At 36.9% G+C, this 27,785-nt stretch overlaps 2 protein-coding genes and 2 pseudogenes across 2 annotated transcripts in view; all 4 read left to right on the top strand.

Moving 5' to 3' along the window:
• The window catches only part of LOC110886919 (bark storage protein A), a 2,065-nt gene extending 743 nt beyond the window's left edge, over window positions 1–1,322 (top strand). The window contains exons 2-5 of the mRNA XM_022134802.2: window positions 184–251; window positions 381–536; window positions 627–866; window positions 953–1,322. Coding sequence (XP_021990494.1) covers window positions 184–251; window positions 381–536; window positions 627–866; window positions 953–1,294 — 806 coding nt within the window. The 3' untranslated portion in view covers window positions 1,295–1,322. The remainder of the gene's footprint in view (window positions 1–183; window positions 252–380; window positions 537–626; window positions 867–952) is intronic.
• Window positions 1,323–2,281: 959 nt separating this feature from the next.
• Window positions 2,282–9,420, top strand: LOC110883589 (annotated as a pseudogene).
• Window positions 9,421–12,426: 3,006 nt separating this feature from the next.
• LOC110883588 lies at window positions 12,427–19,825 on the top strand (annotated as a pseudogene).
• Window positions 19,826–24,281: 4,456 nt separating this feature from the next.
• LOC110886918 (peroxiredoxin-2C) lies at window positions 24,282–26,332 on the top strand. The gene is made up of 3 exons (XM_022134801.2): window positions 24,282–24,460; window positions 25,809–25,888; window positions 25,959–26,332. Exons 1-3 carry the CDS (start codon window positions 24,306–24,308, stop codon window positions 26,210–26,212), a joined length of 489 nt encoding a protein of 162 aa, XP_021990493.1. The 5' UTR covers window positions 24,282–24,305; the 3' UTR covers window positions 26,213–26,332.
• Window positions 26,333–27,785: the final 1,453 nt, after the last annotated feature.

Below are 27,785 nucleotides of genomic sequence, written 5' to 3'. Positions count from 1 at the left end.
TCGACACAGTTGACACCCTCTATGGAAGCCCGACTGGGCCGGACCACCAATGCTCTATATTATAGATTTATAGTTGGGTCGGAAAATGGTGCAATTATATGTTTATATATCTAGAAATAATAATCCTTTTTACTAGTATTCTTGAAATAGTCTAATATTAATTAAGACATATTCTTTTAACAGGAAGAAGGTTTCGTATAGGAACTCTCGAAAATCAAAGGGTTATTATCGTCATGACCGGATTAAGCATGGTATGTAACCAAAATCTAGCTAAGTCCATAATCCATATTATTACATCACAATTGAATTGCATTTCTTTCTTTTTAGCAACATGTACACGTTTGATCATATCTTAAATTCTTAATCATTAATATGTGAAGCTAAACGCGGGCATTACGACACAATTGTTGTTGAGCCTATTCAACGTGAAAGGCGTTCTACATTTTGGTATAGCCGGAAATGCAAATACTGAGCTTGAAATCGGAGACGTGGTCATCCCCAAGTTTTGGGCTCATACGGGCTTGTGGTCATGGCAGGTATATTATATTTTCGCTTCGATGATTTAAGAAAAGAACGAATGCGTATAGTATTAATAAGTAATAACAATAAACTTTTTGTCACTATAGAGATATGGACAAGGGCCCGAAAGCGAGTTACCTCTAGAATCCAATGGGGACTACACTAGAGACGTTGGTTACCTAAAGTTCTCGGACTACAACAATGACACAACCATAGACAACCTTTTAAATAACGTTTGGTATCAACCCGAAGAAGTATTCCCAATCAATACAACTCCGGAAACCAGACAACATGCATTTTGGGTACCCGTTGACAAGCACTACTTCACGCTTTCCAAGAAACTCGAGGTACTATTCTTTCTAGTCATAAGTTGATACAATGATACTTGTTACGAAAACAAAATGACCCGAATCATGATTTTGTGATCATGTAGGATTTGAAGTTGGAGGAGTGTGTAGATGCTACAACTTGTTTACCAAGGTTACCTAAAGTGGCAAGAGTTGAGAGGGGTGTGAGTGCAAACATGTTTATAGACAATGGGGCTTATAGAACTTTTTTAAACTCTAAATTTAATGTGACCCCTATTGATATGGAGAGTGCTGCAGTTGCCTTAATTTGCTATCAACAAAAAATTCCATTTATTGCAATTAGAGCTCTTTCTGATTTGGCTGGTGGAGGCTCTTCAATTTCTAATGAAGCTTCCACTTTTGCCCCTTTGGCAGCTCAAAATGCAGTTGCTACATTGATTAAATTTGTGCAACTATTGCACTCATAATGGTGGTTTATGTAACTTCATAATGTTATTTGGATTTCTTGTATAATAGTGTGTATATATAATATGATAAATGATCCTGTACATTAATCCAGAAGTGTGAGAAGTGTATTATAACACTATATATAACACTATATAACAACATATAAACACCGTATAACACTATGTAACACCATATAACACTATATAACACTATATAACAAATATAACAACTATATTTTGTCTGATAGCATGTCTATGATAGATGTATAGTGTTATATTTGTTATATAGTGTTACATAGTGTTATATGGTGTTATATAGTGTTATATATAGTGTTATAATATACAATGTCTATGATAGATGTATAGTGTTATATTTGTTATATAGTGTTACATAGTGTTATATGGTGTTATATAGTGTTATATATAATGTTATAATACACTTCTCACACTTCTGGATTAATATACAGGATCCCTACCCTATATATGATATAATGAGTAAATATTTCCTGTTTTGTAACATATATTGTTGTTTGTAAGTTTGTATAATACCTTGTATGAAAGTGCCTTTTTTTGTTTGTTACTTATTTCCCTTTTATTTAAAATTTTTTGTTTTTGTATTTTATTTCAGTTGGACAAATTCAAGTAATCTTGTTTGATCTTTTCCTAATCCAAACTTATCTAAAAGTTTGAATCTTAATTTTCCCATCAAAGATCCACAAACAAATCGAAATTACCGGATAAAGATTCTAACATGAACTATCTTCAAGAAACATTTCTTGTTGGACTTTAATCGTCGGATTCTAAGGCCGAAATTAAGATGCCAATCGATAACTACAAGAAAAACATAAGCTTTTGATCATGGACAGGCTGATTTTCCTAAGCAAAATGTTGTTTTGTATCCAAATACAACAAAACATCAACAATGCAATTAGTTGGACTAATAGTTTATAAAAATCTTTACATTTTCATTTATATACGATTTAGTGTTCTTGATTCTTTCATGGAATGATGGAAGATACTGAGAGTCAGATTAGTAGTGGAAAGCATACACCACCTAAAGACTTTGTATGTCCAATAACAACACTTATATTCGATGATCCGGTTACTCTAGAAACGGGTCAAACTTATGAACGAAAAGCTATTCAAGAATGGATCGATAGAGGAAACTACACATGCCCGATCACACACCAGAAGCTTCACAATCTTCAACTTCCTAAAACTAACTATGTCCTCAAAAGGCTGATTGCTAGCTGGAAAGAATTAACGCCTAGCAATGATCAGTTTGAACATCAAGAAACCGATTATGTTCATGTCCCTCAAACGGGTCATGAATCGTATGATTATTCTCGCGATATTGTCGTCAACCAAGCGACGATTGATGGAAACATTAACGAGCTTAGACTTGTGATCACTGATCTTTGTACTTCACAAGTTTTGAAAAAGGCGGAACTCGCGGTTCTCAAGATTGAAAGATTCTGGCAAGAAGCGAAAATGGAAGGTGAGATTCAAAACTTGTTGTCGAAACCGCCGGTTGTCAATGGGTTTGTAGAGATTTTGTTCAATTCTGTTGACACCCGAGTGTTGAAAGCGACGGTTTTTCTTCTGTGTGAGGTGGGTTCGAGAGATAACGATGTGATTTCGACTCTAACACGCGTTGATTCTGACGTCGAATGCATAATTTTCCTATTCAAGAACGGTTTGTTTGAGGCCGTTGTGTTGATTTACCTTTTGAGACCTTCTATTTCCACTTTTTTACAAATGGATATGGCGAATAAGCTTCTAACTGTCGTCCAGAAACGCGAAGATGAGTTTTCGAAAATGTGTATGAATCCAAAAGCGGCTTCCGTGATACTATTGGCGCAAGTTATCGAAAATGACAACGATAATGGTGCGGTTTTAGAAGTCATTAAAAGTATTATTTCTGGGAAGGCTATAGAATGCATTATTAAGTGTTTGGAATTGGAATACACAGAAGAAAGAGTTGCAGCCATGAAAATACTTTTGAGATGTATACAAGAAGACGAAAGTGTAGAAACGTTATAGCGGATAAAGCTGAACTTGCTCCGGTTTTAGAGTGCTTTCTTGAAGTCAATGATCAAGAACAGTTTGAGATTATACAGTTTCTTTCGGAGTTAGTTAAACTAAACAGGTATCGCTTTTCTTACATGTGTAGATGATTTTACGGTTAATTTCATGGTACAAAAACCATAAGAGTAAAATGTCATTTCGTCGATGAGGTTTGGCCAGTTTTGCGATTTTCGTCCTAAGGTTTGTATTTCTGCATCTGGATCCAAACGGTTTGAAATCTTGCCGTTTTCATCAAGCTCGTTAACTCCATCTATTTTTCTCCGTTAAGTGACGGGTATTTCTGTCATTTTTGTTAACTTAAAGGGCAATTTGGTCTTTTTACATAAAGTTAAAAAGACTAAATTGCCCTTTAACTTAACAAAAAAGACGGAAATACCCTTAACTTAACGGAGAAAAACGGATGGAGTTAACGAGCCGGATGAAAATGCAAGATTTCAAACCTTTTGGATACAGATGCAGAAAAACAAACCTGTGGATGAAAGTCGCAAAACTGGCTAAACCTCATGGACGAAAATGACATTTTACGCCAACCATAAACTGTCATTTCGTTATGCCCGGTTTGAAACGTTGGTCTCTTTCAACTAGGAGAACATTCAATAATCAGATCTTGCATATCATAAAAGACGAAGGCGCTTACAGTACTATGCACACGCTACTCGTACATCTACAAACGGCTCACGCCGATCAGTCCCCGATAATTGCCGGTCTCCTTCTGCAACTTGACCTTCTGGTTAGGCTCTTCGCCTGTTTATTATTTGTATTCCATACGACTAAATATAAACGTTTAAGTTATATAGATATAAGTGATTAACATTGCAGTTGGAACCAAGAAAGATGAGTGTTTACAGAGAAGAAGCTATAGATAATCTGATATTATGTCTCCAGAATTCTGACTCTCCGAGTACTCAACTTGCTGCAGCCGACACACTTTTGACCCTCCAAGGGCGATTTTCTTATTCCGGGAAGCCTCTTGTTCGTAAATTTCTTCTGCAACGTGCGGGAATTGATAAGCATTATAGAACTACAATGCGGTCTGGAGATGATCAAGAAACCATGGTTTGTAGTTTGATAGTATATATATATATATACATGTGTGTGTGTGTGTGAAAGGTTTACATACAAAAGGCTCTTAACGTGCGACGGTAGGCAACCACCAATATAACGTGCGTAATTATGCAAATAACGTGTGTAATTAGGGTTAACCCAACCCATGCGTAATTATGCAAATAACATGCGTAATTATGTATTATAACGTGCGTAATTATGCAAAGTTAATTACTACTGTGCCACCGCGTTCAATTAAAGGCCTAGATTAGATCAGATATTCTGTTGAGATGCTCGCGTACGAATCGCACGATAACGTCGTTAACCGGCCTCATATAGATACATACAGGTAGAGGAACCTGTACATTAATCCAGAAGTGTGAGAAGTGTATTATAACACTATATATAACATTATATAACACCATATAAACACCGTATAACACTATGTAACACCATATAACACGATATAACAAATATAACACTATATTTTGTCTGATAGCATGTCTATAATAGATGTATAGTGTTATATATTGTTATATAGTGTTATATGGTGTTATATGGTGTTACATAGTGTTATACGGTGTGTGTATGGTGTTATATAGTGTTATAATACACTTCTCACACTTCTGGATTAATGTACAGGATCCCTACCCTGTACATACAATTATTGAAATAACTTTTTTTCATTCTATGTATGACATTTTACTTAAGGAAGAGGAGAAGGCGGCGCAAGAATGGGAGAAAAAGATGGCGTTTGTGTTAGTGAACCATGAGGCGGGGCTTATTTTTGAGGCATTAGCCGAAGGATTAAAGAGTAGACATGCTGAAATATGTATGGAGTGTTTTGTTTCGGCAACTTGGCTTCTAGACATGCTGACACATCTTCCGGAAATGGGGATTCAAGAAATCGCACGAATCTGTTTGCTTAAACGGTTCGTGTCAATCTTTAAGTCTGCAAAAGATACAGAAGATAAAACTATTGCCATGCTTGCACTTAGTAGTTTCATCCATGATCCTGGTTAGCATGCATCCATTTATTAAAAATAACTTCATGCTTATAATAATTTTCATTATTCATGTCAATCTTTGTGTTTCTTTTGGAGTTTTTTCAGATGGGATACGCGATATTACCATATACAAGAAGGATATTAGCAAGGGTCTAAGAGAATTCAAGAAATCATCGACCGTTGCGTTTGAAATGCTCAAAGTTTTTTCTGAAGGGAGTGAATCTAGCATTGTAAGTAGTTCCAAACACCCTCAAAACCATGGTTGTACAAATCCCGACCAGCATTCGATTAGTCGTCGACAGGGGCGCAGCTTAAGAGGGGCCGGGGGACCCCCGAACTTTTTGCTCAGTAGTTTTCGTATAGAAATTTTTTGGTATATACGTTTTCGACCCCCTGGTTCTACAGAAGTTTTTGGGTATATACGTTTTCGCCCCCCCCCCCCCCCCCCGCGTCTTCATTGTCAAGCTTCGCCACTGGTCGTCGAGTAATCGCTAGTTGGAGGAGGTTTACCAAGTAATTTTCCTCTAATCGGCCGATTAATCACTTGACAGTTAACGGCGGCCCTAGGCCGTCCTAATCGGCCAAAAATCGGCGGTTCCAGACAGATTCCGTCCAAAATATGGCCATTTTCGCGGTCAAACCTTGTAAATTTTTGTGACTAGTTTTGTCTACTTAAAAAAATGAGCCGATCAGGGGTTAAAACTTGTCTTGCTAAAAAATTACAAATAAAAGCGTGTCCGTATATACATAAAACTAAAGATTACATATAAAAATCACAATCCCGATATTAATCGCTAGTCAGTACCCCACTGGCCAACTAACTAGCGCCTAACGGTTCTTACAACACTGCTCAAAACACAATAAAATCATGATTAATGGCCGCTTCGTTCTTTATGGTATCATCAGGAACTGTGGAATCATAAAGAATTGGCCCAAGAAGATTGCAGCATAAATGGAGTTGTTCTATCAATAACATGCCACAAAGACAAGATCTTTTCAGGCCATTCAGATGGTACAATAAAGATCTGGACTGGTAAAAATACAAGCAAAGGTAAAGGCAGCGTTCTTCGTCTTACCCAAGAGATTCGAGAACACACGAAAGCGGTCACCAGCTTAACGGTTCCACCATCAGGAAACACTCTATATAGCGGATCACACGATAAAACCATCAGGGTAATTTCGTAAATCTTGGGCTTCTATGATACATTTTGTCCATATATTATTAATCAACTCATATGTCTGCTTGATGACGCAGGTGTGGTCGATTAACAAGGAAGACGTTTATTGCGAAGAAGTGTATGATGTGAAAGAACATGTCAACAATCTGCTTGTCGCAAACAACATCGCGTGCTTTATTCCACAAGGCGCTGGAATCAAGGTATAACTCGAGTGTGCTAATATTCTGAGTCTGTTAAACTGGGATTACTGGTAGTTAAATCGGTTACTAGCCGTTAGTTTGGTAGTTAAAACCACCTGTAGGCTAACCCAACTATAATTGGAATTCTAAGATCATAATTAGGGGTGTGAATTTCTGACACGACCGAAAACACGACACGAACCTAACACGAAATTCGCGGGTTTGGGTTTAGTCTAAACAGGTTTGGATCAGTTTCTAAACGGGTCGGGTTGGTGGGTTGACCCGTTTAACTTCTATTATATGTTTTTACAATAAGTTTTACATTATAAATTAGAGTAAATTACGTTTTTGGCCCCTGTGGTTATACCACTTTTACTATATTAGCCCAAAATAAGAATTTTTAACATATCTGTCCCCATGGTTTCTATAACTAACCATTTTGGCCCCTAAGTCTAGAGATCATGGGGACCAAAATGGTTAGTTATAGAGACCATGAGGGCTAAAATGGTTAGACTTAGGGGCCAAAATGGTTAGTTATAGAGACCATGGGGGCAAATATGTTAAAAATTCTTATTTTGGGCTAATATAGTAAAAGTGATACAACCACAGGGGCCAAAAACGTAATTTACTCTAAATTAAATATTGGATAATTATAATGTAAAAAGAGAAATTGACATAAGATTTTATAATTTAAAGAGTAAATTACGAATTTGGCCCCTGTGGTTATATCACTTTTACCCTATTAGCCCAAAATAGAATTTTTTAACACATGTGCCCCCATAGTCTCTATAACTAACTATTTTGGCCCCTGAGTCTAACTCAACCCATTACGATTTTGGCCCCTGTGGTTAGACTCAGGGTAATGGGTTGAGTTAGACTTAGGGGCCAAAATAGTTAGTTATAGAGACCATAGGGGCACAGATGTTAAAAAAATCTATTTTGGGCTAATATGGTAAAAGTGATATAACCACAGGGGCCAAAATCATAATTTACTCTAATTTAAATGTAATTGTATTATATACATTTTTGTTCTTTTGTAGTAAACTTTAAATTCCATATATTAATTTGCGGAAAAAAATTAAAAATTTAAAAAATTCGGGTTGAACGGGTCGTGTTCGGGTCTACCCGTGAATATTTGGGTCGTGTTCAGGTTTATATGTATGACACGATTTTCAGGTTCAGGTCGTGTTTGGGTTCTTCTAAAATTTTCGGGTACTGGTCTGGTTGAACCCGCGAACCCGACCCATATTATCTCTAAATCATTTCTCCTTTTATCAGGTTAATTCGTGGAACGGAGAATCAAAGTTACTGAATCCAAGTAAAGTCGTTAAGTGTTTAGCGCTAGTTAACGGAAGATTGTACTCAGGATGTCTAGATAACAGCATTCAGGTACATTATTTGCTCGTGATTTCGCGTTTTTAGCTAAGAGTCTTGTTATTATCGGACTTGTAACGTTGCAGGATATCGATTTGTCGAGTGGAACATTAACATCTGTTCAAAGTGGGTCGCGAAAGCTTCTAGCGAAAGGGAATCGAGTGAATGTGTTGCAGGTTCATGATGGATTGATATATGCTGCTTGTTCTTCCATTGAAGGAACTGCATTTAAGGTAACGGGTCAAGTTGGGTAACGGTTTTACCGGTCATTTTTTCCAGCAGTAATGGGTCAAGTTGGGTAAAGGTACACGGATGGTCCTTGTGGTTTACCAAAATTTTAGCACCCAATTTTTTTAAAAAAAAAAGTACATGGATACTCCTTATGGTTTACACTTTGAAACGCATTTAATCCCTAACTGGGACCTGCTAAAACCTTTAGATTTGTTGGTTGAGGACTAAATACGTTACAAAGTGCAAACCACAGGGACTATTCGTGTACCTTTAGAAAACTAGGGACCAAATCCAAAATTTTGATAAACCACAGGGACCATCTGTATACTTACTAGATAATAACTATCATGTTGTATTTACTAAAAATGTAGATACACTAGAAAAAAAAAAAGCTAAAAGAATATGAATTTTTCGTTTTTGATACTTCTAACTTATACCGGTTAAAAATCATGTCGATTATTATTATTATTATTATTTTGACATATTATTTTTTGTTTTTTTTCTTAAAGATTTGGGACGCTTCAACTTACGATTTGGTCCAATCTATCTCGTTGACAAGTGAAGTACGTACGATGGCTATAAGCTCAGAGTTTATTTACTTCGGTTGCAAAACAGGGACGTTGGAAGTATGGTGTAGAAACAAACTCGTGAAGAAAGAAGCACTACAAATTGGTTCAAACTCGAAAGTTTTGTGCATGGCTCTCGACGACAATGAAGATCTATTAGTGATTGGAACATCTGACGGTAAAGTTCAGGTAAATAAATTTAAACTATATTTTTTTAGCCTTCATGTTTTATTGGATTTAATTGTTTGTGTTGATTTGTAGGTATGGGGAGTGAGCTAAAAAAGGAAGATGTTCATAATGAATTATGAGAACTTATAAAGTGGTTCTATGATGGTTGTCATTTTACAAAAAGTTAAATAATTTTAGTGCGTATATAGTTTATGTTTTAAATATTTAGAAACATAATTTCTATAAATATTAATGAAATTGTATCATAAAAAGTATATTGATGAATGATTTCTTATTTTCTATCTGTCAAAACGAAACTGCAACTATATTTATTTTGTAACTAGTGATACAAAAAATTGTAAAACAACAATAGATAAGCGTTGAAACTCATGATAACTTATAAAAGAGCTTATATTAAGAACGTGGGGTATGGTGGGGCTTGGGTTGGGGGCATGAATTGACACGTGGAGTGGGAGCCCCCCACCGGTGAGTGACATGTCCGTGAGGTATGGCAGGGCTTGGGTTGAGGCGTGGCTTGGCAGTTTATTAAAAAAAAGTTACAAAAAATTAAAAAAATACACACAACAATAAAAAAAAGCCTAAAATTTTATTAAATACAAAATAAAAATAAAAACCTAAAAACGATTACAAAATAAAAAAAAGAGTTAACTGCCATTTTCGTCCCTGTGGTTTGGTCACTTTGGCCATTTCAGTCCATTTTTCAAAAATGCGCCATTTTCGTCCCCCACGTTCTGGAAAGGTGCCATTTCAGTCCAAAAATCATAACCCAGTTAAGTCAGTTAGTAAATAAGGACTGATTGTGTAAATTTGTAACATAAAGGACCATTTAAGTAAATATTAAACACCACCACCACTCCGCTGCCACCACCACCACCACTCCGCTGCCACCACCACCACCGCCACCACCACCACAGCCCTGCCACCACCACCACTCCGCTGCCACCACCGCCACCGCCACCACAGCCCTGCCACCACCACCACAGCCCTGCCACCACCACCACTCCGCTGCCACCACCACTCTCACAGATGTCAACAGTGTCATCTCCCCCAAATCGGTCAACAGAAGGTCAAACAGGAAAGTCAATGGCTCAAATTAACGACCAAAATCAGGTTATATTCCAATTAACCTGGTGCAAACATTGTACAAGTATATACGAATGAACCGGAACAAGAAAAACGAACCATTAAGGCTGGAACGACGTGTTGACTGATTCCGGCCACTGTGAAGATTCCGGCGAAGTTGCAGGTTCGGTTCCGGCTAAAATCGATGTGTTTGAGCATTGTGAGGGGTGTAAAATGTTTGTGGGGATCTAAGGAACTTCAGATGTCCGTTCAATTCGACCCAGATCGACAGAAACAGAGAGTGTGTGGTGGTGGTGATGGCAGTGGTGGTGGTGGCAGCGGAGTGGTGGTGGTGGCAGGGCTGTGGTAGCCGTTATGAATCTGAAGTGTTTCTGGAACCTGCAACTTCATGTATCCGTCATCGAAACTTGCAACTTCACTTCTCCGTCATCTTACCATCATCTCCGTTCACCTCCATCTTCCGTTTTGAAACCTCCATCTTCACCATTTCAATTCTTTCAGTCATGGTAGCAGGTCGGGTTATGTATGGAATGGTGGTTCGAAGAACTGTTGATGATGATCAACGTGATGATTGACGATGATGATGAACTCTTGATCGCACAAGCCACAAAGATAATCGCACAAGATCCCGTAGTCGCGGTGGTGGCGGTGGTGGCAGTGGTTGTGGTGGCGGTGTGGCTGTGGTGGTGGCAGTGGCTGTGGTGGCGGTGGTGGTGGTGTGGTTGTGGTGGCGGTGTGGCGGTGGTGGCGGTGGTGGTGGCAGCGGAGTGGTGGTGGTGGCAGGGCTAGTGGTGGTGGTGTTACAAATTTACACAATCAGTCCTTTATGTTACAAATTTACACAATCAGTCCTTATTTACTAACTGACTTAACTGGGTTATGATTTTTGGACTGAAATGACACCTTTCCAGAACGTGGGGGACGAAAATGGCGCATTTTTGAAAAATGGACTGAAATGGCCAAAGTGACCAAACCACAGGGACGAAAATGACAGTTAACTCATAAAAAAAAACTAAAAACGATTACAAAAAAAACCTAAAAACGATTACAAAATTTTGTTAATTCAAACACCCGCTATGACATTGCCAACAAAGCGAATAGAAGGCCGCCACATCGGACCGCTAGCCCGCCCCACGCCGGGCTTCAAACCAAGCCCCAAAGGCCACGCCCCAACCCAAGCCCACCTGGGGTGGTGGCTTGGACATTTTCCCCCAACCCAAGCCCCATACCCCATATTCTAACCAAGACTCACAATAAACAAAAGATATCCCTTTCAAGTTGAAACTCATGATAACTTATAAAAGAGCTCATGTAAACCAAGACTCACAATAAACAAAACATATCTCTTTCAATAAACAAACACCCCACATTATATCTAGGGCTGTTCATGAGCCGAGCTGAGCCAGGCCAAGCTCGGGCTCGGCTCGATTATAAACCGAGCTGGCTCGGCTCGGATTTGAAACCGAGCTGAAAATCTAAGCTCGGGCTCGGTTTGGTTTTAAACCGAGCTATCTCGGCTCGGCTTGATTTGGCTCAATTTTATAAAAAAAAAAACTAATATACACCTCTTAAAATTTAGTAGCCTAAAATATTATTCAATAATTTAAAAGAATATATTCAAAATAAGTTCAACCTAATACAATTCATACCAAAATCAAGTTTAACAACGCAAAATAAGTTTTAATTTCAATAAAATACAATATTAATTCATTAGTATGGTAATCAATCTTCAAATATGCCATAAATATCAAATTACAAACCTATATACATGTAAATAATAATCAGTTTTTTTTGTAATATATTATAATGTATATAAAATTAAAACTTATTATAAGTAAAATTCGAGCTAAACCGAGCCGAGCTACAGAGCGAGCCGAACCGAGCCAGCTCGGCTTGTTACTAGCCGAGCCGAGCTAGGCTCACTTTCTAACCGAGCCGAGCCGGCTCGGCTCACTTTTAAACCGAGCCAAATCAAGCGAGCTTTTTCCGAGCTAAATCCGAGCGAGCTTCAAACGAACTCCGAGCCGCGAGCTTTTTAAACAGCCCTAATTATATCTCTTATTCCTTTTGCATCTTCACCAAACTCAAAATCATTTTAATCCCTTCCGTGACTCCTCTCTCCATATCCCCCAAACAAACCAATACCTAGTCAACCTAGCCGTACTAAATCTTTCCTCAAACCAACACTCAGACACAATCCCTCCCTCATTATCAATGTGTAGTTACCTTAACATTATCGACTTACACGACAACTTATTAACCAGACCAATCCCCCCACAGCTAGGGGGACTGGTCCGGTTAACTGTTTTTGACGTGTCAAATAACAAGTTGTTCGGTCCGGTTTCCGAGAGTCTCGGGAACCGAACTAGAAACCTACGAAGATTTAACGTGAGCTCGTTTGATGGGAATAAAGGTCTTTATGGGTACCCATTGGGCCCGATGAAGAGTAAAGGGTTGTCGTTTTGGCGATTGTGGCGATCGGGTTGGGGAGCGGGTTGTTGAGTTTTACGGTGGTTTAACACTCCTTGCATTCTTTACCAAAAAAAACACGTTCTTGTTCAACACAGCAAACAAACAGCCGCCACGGAGAATTGACGCCGCTGCAATTCCGGCTGCACAGCTCCGACTCCGCCACTGGTTCAACACAAGGGAGTGAAGTGACTAAAAATATAAACACAGGGGCTGAATCATACACACAACAAAAACTATCCTTGTAGGGTGAAGAAGGTATTCAAAATCAGACATCTATTCCCCTCCTGCCTGCCGTCGTCTTCAAGCAACCAAAAATGTCAAACACCGAAGAACCACAAGAACTCACCTTTGAACAGACCCACGTCTAATTCACGCCTTAACCAAGAAAAACATCCAACAACCCACTCCAATTCAACAAATCGGAATCCCATTAATCCTCGTAAGTTCCCTTTTTAACGTTTGTAATCTAGTCGTCTGTTCGATTCACTCATTGATTGATGTTTTTGTGTGGAATAACAGGAGGGTAAAGATGTCGTTGCTCGTGCGAAAACGGGTTCTGGTAAAACGTTTGCTTACTTGCTTCCGTTGCTTCAAAAACTCATCTTGTTGGATAGTAACAGTAGTAGTGTTTCATTGGCGAAGAAAGCATTGGCTCCTACTGCTATCATTCTTGTTCCGTCAAGAGAGCTTTGTCAACAGGTATAAAGATTTGATTTTTATTGTAAAAATTTGTTTTTTAGCTTTTTTTTGGGGAGTAGGGCTTAGCTTTTTAGGGTTTTGGTTAGGGCTGGCAATTGGGTACCTATTAAGACACGATTAGACCCGTTTGACTGAAAAATACACCCTTTGACTTTTTTAATTTTTAAAATAATTAAAATTACAATGTTAGAACTGTTAAACCTGTTAAGACACGATTTGCCAGCCTTAGTTTTGGTTTAGGGTTTAGGGTTTGGGGTTTGGTAATGCGTAGATAGAGTTTTTGCATAAGTAGTTAATGTGGTAAAATATCGGATATCTGTCAAGGACTGATATTTGAGATATCGGTTATCGTGGTGGGATATCAGTAATTTTAATATCATGCTAAATTTATATATATAGCAACTTAACACTAACAATTCAGTATACTCACTTACCATTAACAAATTAACCTTTTGCAACTTCCAAAACACGAATAATTGTAGCAAGTAGGAACCGATGACCAAGAGTTAAAACACTAATAGCAACAGTTAGAAGAAAGACGAATGGTAGAACTAAGAAGAAAGGTACTGATATCGGGAAAATCGGTGATATATCGGTCAACATCGCCGATATTATCGGTATCGATATTTTGCACCGATATCTCGGTAGGGGACTGATAACCGATATATCATTGATATATCGGGATATTAACTACATACTTTCGCATTAAAAGGCGTTTTCAGATGATCCCGACCCTTGTAAATAATTTAATTGTGGGTATTGTTGAACAGGTTTATTCGGAGGTGGTGTCATTAGTTGAGTTGTGCAGAGTCAGTTGAAAGTGGTTCAGTTGACGGGTGAACCAAGTTTTTCGGAAATGGTTGGTTTGGTTCTTTTTGTTGTTATGGGAAGTTTTTTTTTTGGGGTTTGGAGTTGAAATGGTGATGTTTGGTTGTGTGTTTTGGTTTGTAGGCGAGTGCATTAGCGGGGCCTCCGGATGTTTTTGTTTCGACCCCTGCGTGCGTTCAACGGTGCTTATCTTCGGGTGTTCTTCAGGCGAAAGGGATACAAGAGTCTCTTTCGATTCTTGTTCTTGATGAGGTTTGAATCTCTTGCAAGGTTTTGGTTTTTTATATGGTTTTGTATTGTTGTTTGTTGTTCACAAACATTCAAGTGGGCTGTTGTTTGATATTCAAATTGAACTAGTATTAAGTCCCCCGCGTTGCAACGGGGGCATAAACCTTGTCAAGTAGCACTAATGCTACACAACTACCGGCGACCAGTAAAACCGGAAAAGCTCATAAAAACAAAATAAACAAAAAGGAAAAAAGTAATACCGAACGAAAAGCATATGTAAATCGTTGAACCACGACGCATGCCTGTTGCGGCATTTTAATGCGAAGAAATTAGACTGAAACATAAAAATAGAAAAGAAAAACTAAGTCGATCTAAGACCATGCGCGTTGCGACAAACCTATCAAACAGGAAAAAATAGACGCGTTGTGACGATCCTGTCAAGGGCATTGCTTTGTGGGGACGGGAGGGGGCGGCCGACCCCCCGAACTTTTTGCTCGTTAGTGGAGATTATGTAGTTTTCATATAGAAATTTTTGGGTATATACGTTTTTGACCCCCCGGTTTTATAGAATTTTTTGTACATATGTTTTCGACCCCACGGTTGGAAATCTCAAGCTGTCAAACGGGAAAAAAGTAGACGAAAAATGTTGAAACCCACACGCACATTGCGGCGTGTTTACTCGCAACATTAGAACGAAACGTAAAACGAAAAATTTACAAAAAGATGAAAAATATGGAGATCAAAGTTTAAAATAAAAGTGTGTTGAGTGAAATTGGAAAAAAATGAAAATTTTTAGATTAAAAGTAAAAAAAAAAAAAAAAAAAGAGGTTAAAGTGTAAAAAAACGAAAACCTTTGGATTAGAAATGAAAACTCAATTTTTTTTTTTTGAAAAACTCTGCATGCTTATTGTACAATTTTGTAAAACACCAACATGTTCCTAATTTATAATATGGTAATATTTAAGATTAAGATTTAGTTCACCTTTTGTTTGCCATTTTGCCCTTAACTTAGCTTTGCCATAGCGTTCGTCATGGCCATATAGATTTTTTTAGGGGAGCATATAGGTACTCTCAAGTAGGGCTGCAAGCGAACCGAACGTTCAGCGAAGAGTTGGTGAACACATTATTTCCTTATCGAACATACACGAACAAAGCCTTGTTTGTGTTTGTTCGGTTCGTTTGCAGCCCTACCATGGCAGATTAAGCTTGGATCATATGGCTGTTTTAGTTGAATGAATTTTTGTTGAATCGTGTTTACGCTATTACTGATTTGTGGCTGTAAACTTGTAATCAGGCGGATCTTCTTTTCACTTATGGATATGAGAAGAATCTTAAAGATCTCAAAGCTCACATTCCGAAACGATGCCAGTGCCTTCTTATGTCTGCTACCTCAAGGTAACTAACTAACTAACTGTATAATTTCACTTTACTTATGCGAAGATATACTTACTATTCATGCTTAGAAAATATAACCATTATAAGACTTTCTTCTTTGAGATTAGGGCTGTAAACGAGTCGAGCCGAGTCGAGCCAGGGTGGGGTCGAGCTCAAGCTCGAAATTAATTCAGGCGGTTAAACTTGGCTTGAGCTTTACGTCGGAGTTAAACGACCCTAAGAACGAGCCAACGAGCCGAGCCGAGCTTAGCTTGAGCTGGGCTTGGTTCCAAATGAGCCAGCTTGGTTCACGTCATCTCAAATTGAGTTTTTGTAGCTAGTTTTTCTCGAGCGAGCTACGAGTCGCGAGCTTTATGAACAGCCCTATTTGAGATTCATATCTGGCCATGTAACATTTGCAGTGAAGATGTTGAAAGTTTGAAGAAGCTTTATCTACACAATCCCTACATTCTTACGTTACCAGATGTCGGTGATGGAAAGGACGATATCGTCCCTAAAAATGTTCAGCAATTTTGGGTAAGACCGTAAAAGCTATAGTTTTATTTTTTGTATTTTTTTTTTGTGCTCATTCCTGCTTTTATATTCAGATACAATGCAGCGAACGGGATAAGCTTCTCCACATTCTCGCACTTTTGAAGCTCGATCTTGTACAAAAGAAAGTTTTAGTATTTACAAACACCATCGACGCAAGTTTTAGACTTAAACTGTTTCTTGAACAGGTATTATGTTGACATGTTGACCTGTTTTTGTGCATCTTAGAACTCAAACCTTTTATTTACAGTTTGGTATAAAATCCGCTGTGTTAAATGCCGAGTTGCCCGTAAATTCAAGGCTACATATCCTAGAGGTATCCAGTTTGGCTCATTTTTTAAGGGAAATTGGAAAATAATAATCCCATCTTTCTGAAATTGGCCGATAATAATCCCATGTCAGTTATTAGCCAATAATAATCCGACTTCGTCCATATTTTTTGTAAAATAGTCTGCCGTTAAAATAAGCTTAACGAAGTTAAGTGTTTTTCCGAATTACAAACCGATGTTTTAGGGCTTTTGATCAGAATGAGGATGAGGATACGAGTCGATTCATGTAAAACTTACCTCGAAATTGTGTTCGAAATGGCTTGAATTTTGTTAATTGTAAGTTAAACACCCGAATTGAAGCACAGTTTTCGTGGGTTGGGGGCAGTATTTCGAGGTAAGTTTTACATCAATCGAATCGTATCCTTGTTCTGATCGAAAGCCCTAAAACTAAGTAGCACTGGAACGGGTACGGGATCGGGGTACGGGGACGATACGGGAACGAGGAACGGCATAACTCAAAATTTCAAGATACGGGTACTGCAATAAAAAATACAAAAAAAATAAAAATATATTAAACAAATTCCAAAAATACTACATCTTCCAAAGGTAATTAATTATCAATAATCAAATCATTTTCAAATTCCGGTTCATCTAGTGAGAGATCGGAAATCGATAGAGAATTAAAGATGATGAGACTTGAGAGTTTAGAGATTAGAGAAGCCGAATATGATAGGTATATTTATTTAATGGCCGATTATGGAATTTGAAAGGGTTAAAACCCTAAAATTAAATGGAAACGGGCTGGATACTTCCGCCATATACGTCTCCGACATTGGAAACGTTTAGGAAACGTCCCCGACGAGTACCCATGGTGTTTCCGTCCCCGACAAGTACCCGATACGGGTACGGCCACATAAATGGAGTCCCCGTGCTACATAGCCCTAAAACATCGGGTTGTAATTCGGAAAAACACTTAACTCCGTTAAGCTATTTTAACGGCGGACTATTTTACAAAAAAATTGGACGAGGTCGGATTATTATTGGCTAATAACTGACTTGGGATTATTATCGGCCAATTTCAGAAAGATGGGATTATTATTTTCCAATTTGCCTTTTTTTAAACTTTATAATATTTTCCTATGCTTAAAAGACGTGATCCGTGTTCTTCAGGGATTCAATGCTGGGCTCTTTGATTATTTGATTGCAACCGATGATAGTGAAACGAAAGAAAAGGAACAAACCGACGCAGAAAAGAAAAGGTCAAAAAAACATAAGAAGCGGAAATTGGACTCAGAGTTTGGTGTCGTTAGAGGCATAGATTTCAAAAACGTTTATACGGTCATAAACTTTGATATGCCTTTGAGTGCTGCAGGATATGTTCATCGAATCGGGCGAACTGGACGAGCATTTAACACGGGTCAATCTGTTTCGATCGTAAGTCGTTTTGACTACTTGATTTCTTGATTCTTAAACAACATCTTCATAATTCATATAAATGTTAAGACTTTAATGCTGATTTTGAAACAGGTTTCTCCTGATGAGATGGAAGTTGTTTTTGGGAGAAGACGAAGAGAAAGACGTGACATATATTGCTCCGTTTCCGCTTTTGGAGAAGAATGCTGTCGAGTTTTTACGGTATAGAGCTGAGGTAACTGGTCGATTGATTTAATTTGGATTTTATAATTTTTTAAAAAAAAAAGTCAAATCAAGTATTTATTTATTATACAGATTGATTTTTGCAGGATGTCGCAAGGAGTGTGACGAAAATCGTCGTCAAAGAAGCCCGAGCTCAAGATCTTCGCAATGAAATTCTTAATTCTGACAAGTTAGTTCATTTTAAAGTCTATGTTTAGGGTTAAATTTTTGTTGGTCAATATTCATTTGGGTTGGTCAATATTTATATTTTGATGATTTACTCTGTTGTTCAGGTTGAAAGCTCATTTTCAAGAAAATCCAAGGGATTTAGGTAAGTAAAGTGAAAATTGTCCCTAGAACCGTAATTTATACACGACAAAACCTATATTAATTTGATCTCTGAAAAGTTATTATTACAAGTTGCAGGCGCTGTCCTTTTGGCCAAAAGTTTGCATTAACCTTTCAAAATCTTGCACGTTTTGTCCTTTAGGCCAAACCTGGTTAAAAATCTCAGTTAAAAACTGTCATGTGCAATGCACATGAGGGTAAAATGGTAAAAACTGTCATTTTACCCTCATGTGCATTGCATATAACAATTTTTAACTGAGATTTCTAACTAGGTTTGACCTAAAGGACAAAACGTGCAAGATTTTGAAAGGTTAAGGACACCGCCTGTAAACTTTTGACCAAAAGGACAGCGCCTGCAATTTGATGTAAACATAAAGGACAAAACTTGTAATTTACTCTTTTTTATTTGAAAGATCTTCTGAAGCATGACAAGCTTCTAAGCAAGAAAGCCCCTGCGCCTCATCTACGCGATGTGCCTGAGTACCTGCTGGACCCCACAACTCAACAAGCTAGCAAATTTGTTAAACTCACCCGAGCCGCAATGGGAAGAAATAACAACAGCGGCAGGGGTTGTAAAAAAGCCGGAGATCCCCTCAAGACTTTTTCTGCAGACGTATGCGTTGCCCTTTCGTAAATATTATCCATCTTTTTGTTTATAATTTTTTGTTTTTGATATGATCAGGCTAAAGGGCAGAAGAGGAAAGGCAAAGAGTTTGGGCCAAAACAGAAAAAGAAGCAACAAGTATGATGCCTCTAAAAATCAAATCGTTGCGAGCTTTCCAAATATGCCAACATGTGATAATGATCAAACCTTGAATTGTTTCTTTATAAACGAGAGGTCGACCACAATTCTTGAAAATGTCAACCAAATCTTTAGTGTCAAAAGCAAAAAATCGTCGGAATTTTGCACCATTGAGAGATCCCTTGCCACACGCCACAAGAAAACGCACAGCCAGTGAAAAGATGTGCAGCCGATTCCACTCCTTCCTCGCACAACGAACAATACAAATCAGCAATATAAATGTTCCTTCTCGCCAACGCAGCTCTTGTAGGAATTCTGTCGAGGACCGCCCTCCATATGTGTGTATATATACGTGTGTGTATTTACGTGTGTGCAAATATTAAATACCTGAATATAGGGGTAGGTATTAGCAGCTGCGTTGTTGCCAATAAGCATCGAATCACATTGCGACGAATTTCTAGCATTCTCCGCTCGTGAATGAACCTGAACAAGACCCTATAACAATTTCTTGAATTTCCAGCCGAAATTCCCTTTGAAACAATCCTACTTTTCGTATTTTTCCCCTTATGAATCATTTTCGTACCCGTATCCGATAGTTATTCGTCAACGCAACCGAATAAAACGCACCAACCGAATCATCACCCTCCAACACAACACTAGGGTACTTCCAAGTAATCGCGGACCCCGTTTCCACTTGGGTCCACGAAATCTTGGATTTTCGACCCGCACAAACACCCCAAGCATATGGTACAACCCATCAAAGCCAAATGTAGTTGCTTATTTATAGGTTATAATAATGCTCCAAGCGTTATCAAATTTCTAAAACAACCAACAAAATACTTTATAAGGGTAGATGAGTACATCAACAAAATACTTTATAAGTGTAAATCATAATTATTCATTTGACTAATTTTAGAAGTCCTAATGAATGAGTATTGCATAGTGTATATCCACTTGCTGAATTAGAGATAGTGTGGTTGGTTATGCATTTCGACAGTGAATTAATGGACGACTAATAAAGGTTGACTTCAAATATCCACGAAGAAAACAAATAATTTTATGGATGGACCACATTTTGTCATGCGTTACATATTTTTCAAAATCTTGACACGTTTTGTCAGGAAAGAGAAAGCATTTTTCATCTGTTACATACATGTAGCATCACATGTTACACTTTTTTATTTGTTTTCAACAGCAGATTTTTGCAGGGTTTACGAAATGTAACATTGTCAAACTTAGTTTTTACGAGTTTTCATTGTGTAGTGCATGTAAAAAATATGTTATATGTTTTATAAAAAAATTTAGTGTAGCAGACAAAACCTATTACACTTTTTGTGTCAGAAAGAAAAGTGAAAAAGCAAAAGTTGTTACGTGTACTTTTTGTTAGTCTCTTACATATTCAGAATAATGGTCGTAGGTAACATCTAATCTCAATCATAGATTTTTTTTAATAAATAATGAATATTGAGTTTTCAAAGTGTTTTTAACTCAAAAGGGTTTATAATTATCCTTCCTGTGTGTGTATATATGAATTAAAAAAAAAAAAAAAAAAACTAATAAAAGTGCTTAAAATGAAGATTTCATGTGTAGTAATGTGTCTTTGTTTAGGCAACTTGTTAGTTACTTCTCCGATTTCATGATATGTAACTGAATCATTGTGTAGTCATCATGTCTATTAGCCGTTACACACCTAATGACAACAATGTTTAATACACTAATTAATGTCTTGACACATGGATGATGGAGATGGATATATCAGGCGGTTTCGTTGGTGCCACGATAATACTTCAGTAGTCCATCAGCGATCCAAGTTTACCGTTAAAAAATCAATAACTATTCATACACAACCATCGGTCAATACTTTGGTCTAATAGACAACACTTTAGACCTCTGAGAGGGCTGCCAATGTTGTGCTCAACTAGTGGCGAAGCTTGAACAAAAAATCAGTGAAGACCGGACTCTTAAAATCCAAATCAGTTGGGGGGGGGGGGGGGGACTCTTAAAAAGTCCAATATTTTACACAAAAAAAACAAAAAACAAAATTATGTAACTTTAACACTACGAGCGAAAAATCAGTGGGGGTCATTTTTTTTTCTGTTTTTCTTTACCCTCAGTTAACGAACCGAATTAAACCATTCATATTTTAATCTATTTATAGCTTTAATACATCTGTTTCATGTGTTTCATGTTTTATGCCTCCAATTTATCTTATTTATACCTTCATTTCACGTATCTATACCTCCATTTCATGTATTTATATCTCCATTTCATGTATATTTATCCAAAAAGTTTAGCCTAAATTTACCCATTTACCCGAAACATGTTTCCAAAAATTTTGTGTTTTTATTTGTATATTCTATTAATCTTTGTTAAGAAATGCTTCGTTCTAATAGTTTCATTACTTAGAAACTAAAATTTTCTTTCGAGACATATATAGATGATGTTATTTATATTTGTATGTTACGGATACGAAATTATAGCAGTGCAAATTTATATTATCATGATAGTTATGTATTTGGGATGTGTCAAACATCATATCCTAATAACCACATGTAGTTTTTTTTTATATTGTTATTTATTTTAGTGTTTAAAACAGAGAATTATATAAAAAAAAAATATGTTTGAAAACCCCAACACGTATTTTTTTAAAACAATAATGATTATCCCCGATACCCGACGAGTAATTAGCCGTTGAATACCTGATGGATTTTGGGTTGGGTATGGGACATGATTTTACAACCTGGTATGAGATTAATCATACCTGGCTCATTGTCATCTCTAACTAAAGAGGACCCAGTCCAATCATATGCATCCTTGTAAGTCATATTAGAATATTATAATCAAATAGGGGGAAAGTGAATATAGAGCGAGGCTATTATACATCCAACTTATATGTGAAACTATACAAAACTACGTCGTTTTGATAAAAACTCATTAACAATTAATTTAAAATCTCAATCTCCATTTATATCTCATTTATTATGCTTGAATTTCGTTTTGATTGAATTCGATAAAGTCATTTCGTTACAAATAATAATAATAATAATAATAATAATAATAATAATAATAATAATAATAATAATAATAATAATAATGAATCAAAATCATTTCCTTATACAGAGATTGAATAAAAGAGAATAATTTCGTTACAGAGAATAACACAGAAATGTAATAAAATCATTTCCTTATATAGGAATCAAATAAAAGAAAATCAGTTTTTAAGAATTTTTATCGAGTTAAATGTTATTTTAGTTCTTGTGATTTGACCATTTTACCAGTCTAGTCCAAAAGTTTGAAACGTTATCATTTTAGTCCAAATAGTTTCAAACGTTGTCATTTTAGTCCACTAAGTTAACTTCATCCATTTTTTCTTTTAGCGAGAAGGGCAATTCATTCATTTTATCTGTGATTCTGTTAACTAGAAGGATAAAACCAAACAAGTTACACGAAATGACCTGTTAAGATACGGACATGACATGAAATCTTATCGTGTCAAATTTTCAAAACATGAACCCGGTATTAAACAACCTGTTAAGACATGAAAAAATTATCAGCGTATCACATGACTTGTTCATACACGAACATTACATGTTAAGAAACAAATGCGACCTATTATTATTAATTATATAAACCTTACTTCCACGTTAACATGCCAACCTATTATTGACACGAAACTTGTTATGATTAAATATGAAACATGTTATCTCGCTGTAGGTTCGTATCGGTGTTCATGTAAAAATTGACGACCACATCACATAATTATTATTATTATTATTATTATTATTATTATTATTATTATTATTATTATTCTATATATAAGTTTGCAAGTTTTTTGTGCATAACAACTTGTAAATTGTGCTTTGTAAGTTTTTCAAAGAAAAAATAGATTTCTTATTTTAAACCAAAAGGTTTTTACCTTTTTTCAATTTTAACCCTACATAATTTGTTTTTTTAACTTTAACCCAAAACTTTTCATTATTTGCAATTTAACTTCGCAACTTTTGCCGCTTATACTTTTCATCTTTCGCAAATTTTCGTTTTACGTATAGTTCTAAAAATTTCGAGTTAATATGACGCAACGTGCATGTATAGTTCAACGTTTTTATCTCTATTTTTCCATGTTTGACAGGTTCGTCGCAACACGCATATCCTAGGTCGAGTCAGTGTTGGTGGTCGATGACGGTTGTGTGACATTAGTACTATTTGACACACCGTTTTACGTCCCGCCGTAACGCGAGGTGTGCTTTGCGAGGTTTTCAAAGAAAAAATGGTTATGTATATGGTTGTCGTAACGTTGGCTTTGGGGGTTTTCCAAAAAAAAAATGATTTTTTTTACTTTTCACCCAAAAGTATTTCATAAATTACTTTTAACCCAAAACTATTTGTTTTTTTACCTTTAACCCAAAACTTTTTATCTTTTGTAATCTATTCTCATAACTTTTTTTTTACTTTCAACTTTTATCCTTTATAGTTTTCATTTTCCGCAAAGTTTTCGCTTTATGCTTGGTTCTAAATTTTGTGGCTTAACACATCGCAACGTGCGTCTTTGGTTTAACGTTTTTACGTTTCGTTCTAAATTTTGTGAGTTAACACAACGTAACGTGCGTGTGTGAGTGAACGTTTTTACATCGTCTATTTTTTACCCGTCTGACAGGTTTAACATAACGTACGAATCCTAGATTGACTTGATTATAACTAAAGAATTCCCGCCGCATTGCGGCGGGTCGCAATCCTAGTTATTCTATTAAATTTGAATATAATAACCGTAATTTATTATTATCATTATTTGATAGATGATTGGGCAGAACATTTCTTCGGTTACTCAGTCAAACTGTTTATAGTAAGAAGCTGGACCCGAAACACTTTAAAAAATATAATAATAATTCCGTGAAGTCCGCCCCACCCTACACTATAAATAAATACTTGAACCAGTCCCTCGTCATCAAATGGCTCCGATCAAAGTTGGTGACAGCATTCCCGACGGAACTCTTGCACACTTCGACGAGAAAGATGAGATGCAACAGGTCTCCGTTCACTCTCTCGCCGCCGGCAAGAAAGTCGTCATCTTTGGTGTCCCCGGTGCCTTTACTCCCACTTGCAGGTAGGTACCTTTTTTAAACAGGTCCGGTTTTTAACCAAACCGGTTATTTTTGTGTGGGAAAAAACCGGTTTTAAGAAACTGGTTAGGTTTTTTAACCGGTTTTTCATGATGGGAACCTAAACTGGTATAACTGTTTTGGTTTATAACCGGTTTGTGCCAAAGAAACTGATTAACCGGTTTCGGTTTTTAAACCAGTTTCGAAGATCAAGATCCTAACCAGTATACTAACCGGGTTGGAACCGGTTTAAAAAAAAGCGGTTTAAAAAATCCGGTTTTAGTTTTTTTCTTTTTTCCGGTTTCGATCCTAAAACCGTTTTTTTTGTACACCTCTAAATGCATTACAAAGTGGAAACCATAGGGATCATCCATGTAGCTTTGGCAAAAAGTTGGGTACTAAATGCGTTACAAAAAGTTCAAATCACAGGATCATCCATGTACTTTTAGAATTTTTAGTTAACCACATGGACGTCAACTTGTTATATATATTTGATTGATTGGCTTTAGGGGTGCAAACGAGCCGAGCTACTCGAACTCGGCTCGAAAAAAAACTCGAACGAGCCAAGCTTAAACGAGCTCAAGCTCGAGCCTAAAAACAAGCTAAGCCTGAGCTTCGCTTATCGAGCTCGAGCCGGCTCGCGAGCCTTAACGAGCTTTCTTTTTATATATTTTTTTATCAATATATTAAACATATATTTAAATAATAATATTTACCATTTATATAAATATAAAAAATAACTAAATTATATGTATAACAATAAATACAATTAATAAATACTAAACTAGTCGAGCCGAGCCGAGCCGAGCTCGAGCTTGAAAAATTACCTTCGAGCCGAGCTTTAGCTTTAGAAATAAAGCTCGAATCGAGCCGAGCTCGAGCTTTCATATATTAAACGAGCTCGAGCTTGAGCCTGTTCGAGCTCGGGCTCGGCTCGGCTCTTTACACCCCTAATTGGCTTAAACATAATTAGAGAACTATACAAATGCCCTTTGGCTTGAGCTTACCTAGCCGAGAAAGGGCTCGAGTGGTTTGCTTTGCTGCCTTATATATGGTGTGGTTTAACTAAAAAGTGCATAGCGCCCCGCCACGTTGACAATGGGGCACAAGCTTTAACTAACTCACCCTTCAACTATCACGTTGTGGTACAACTAAAAAAAGTGTGATGGGCTTTTTGGGTGGACCTCATTTCACAATTCCTTCACATGCGTGAAGGGGGTAATGCCTCTCCTCTTGGTGCCCCCCTTTCACGCTTACGTTTCAATGTTTAACGCCAAAAGTTGATGTGGTTTTGGCACCGACGCCCACAACGTGGAGTGTTAGCGAAGTGATATGTATATTCTTTTGGCGCAGTATGAAGCATGTCCCCAGCTTCATTGAGAAATCTGAAGAACTTAAATCAAAGGGTGTGGAGGAGCTTTTGTTGATTAGTGGTAAGTCTTCTAATAAACTAAATTAATTCTATAACTGAAATTATAACTCAAGTGTGTTTTTTATTTGTAGTGAACGACCCTTTTGTGATGAAGGCATGGAAAAAGTCATACCCAGAGACCAAAAATGTGAAGTTCTTAGCCGACGGGTCTGCAACTTACACCCGTGCACTTGGGCTTGAGCTTGACCTAGCTGAGAAAGGGCTCGGTGTTAGGTCAAGGCGGTTCGCTTTGTTGGTGGATAACTTGAAGGTGGTGGTTGCTAATGTTGAAGAAGGTGGTGAGTTCACTGTGTCTGGTGCAGATGAGATCTTGGCGGCTCTGTAAATTACTCTATAAGATCATTTAGTAGCGTTTTGGTTTATGGAGATTGAGGAGTATTTTGTGGAATACTTGTTAAAGATAGTTAAAATAAATGGAGTAAAATAACATGTTTGTGGTTCTCAACTCTCAAGTGTCCTTGGTTTATGGTTGAAGCAGTATTTTGTGGAATACAATAATAAAAGAGTAAAAGTATAAACTGAAAGTCGTACCGGTTATGGCGGTATGGTACTGGTCCGGTACGAGTAGGGCAAAAATAACAAAAACTACCGAAACCGAAAACCCTGAAAATGAATACACTACTAGAAAACTGTCTCCTTTGTGACAGTGTTTGATTGAAGCTTTTGTCATGGCATCTTTTGGCAAATTAGAAATCATGAACGGTATCGTTTATTTGAACATACCTACTACTACTACACAAAAGTCTACAAATGAGGACTATGTTAGTAACCACAAATTTACTACAATCATTTATGTAGTAACAAAAAATTTAGTAATCAAGAAATTACTACAACTACACATGATTTTGAATTAGCTTATTCAAATATAACTAATCCAAATTCAATTTATATCAAAGGAAAAATCTTTTTCAAAGGATATAAAGCAATCGCCATACATTGTTATGTAGACACAGGGGCAAGTCTTTGTTTAGCAAGCAAACACATAATTTCTAATGACCTATGGGAAAATACTCCCAAAGATATTAAGGTAATAGTTGCTAACAAGGAAGTCATTAAGTTAAATAAGGTTTGTAGGAACCTTGTCATCTATTTTTCTGGAGCACCATTTACCATTCCTACTATCTACCAACAAGATTCAGGTATGGAGTCGTACCGGTTATGGCGGTATGGTACTGGTCCGGTACGAGTAGGGCAAAAATAACAAAAACTACCGAAACCGAAAACCCTGAAAATGAATATACCGATACTGATACCGACTTTGTTTGGTCGGTATTTGTTCAATACAGTATTGATACTCGGTAAAAAGTGTTCATTCCCATTTTAAAATACGTTCGTAAGATGTTTACGTCACGTTCTAATATGGACAAAGCTTATCCATTAAACACGCATATGGTTTCCGATTGCAAGAAAATGTACTTAATTAAGAAGTATCATACTTAATCACGATCGGTGAACGAAAGCAACTCACAAATATCACAAAGGCCTAATATTGTATTCTCAGTACATCAGCTAAGTAAATACAATAGACATTATAACAAATTAAAACACATATAATGAATATTTGTGGGACAATGAATTAGGTCTCTTATGCCATAACAACTGATGTAATATAATTTTTCAAACCTAAAATACTTATTTTTTCATCCTAAAATATGTTGTTAATAATGTATAATAAGCGGTATAAAAGATGTATTTTAAATGATCATCAATACTACATTATATATAATCACTCCATTGTAATTAATTAAGATAAGTTGATTGGATAACATTTCTCTTTTAATTCTCATAAAACCATGACCCGCCTATTTATGTGTTAAAGACTTTTTCTTACATATATTGCATAAGACCACCCTTAGTGCGGTAAAGTCTGGCGTGATTCTCTGTCAAACACGCCCAAC

This window comes from Helianthus annuus, chromosome 10, assembly GCF_002127325.2.
Source record: "Helianthus annuus cultivar XRQ/B chromosome 10, HanXRQr2.0-SUNRISE, whole genome shotgun sequence".
NCBI classification, from domain to species: Eukaryota; Viridiplantae; Streptophyta; class Magnoliopsida; order Asterales; family Asteraceae; genus Helianthus; species Helianthus annuus.
Note: the sequence above shows the minus strand (reverse complement) of the source record. Positions and strands in the feature narration are given on the sequence as shown.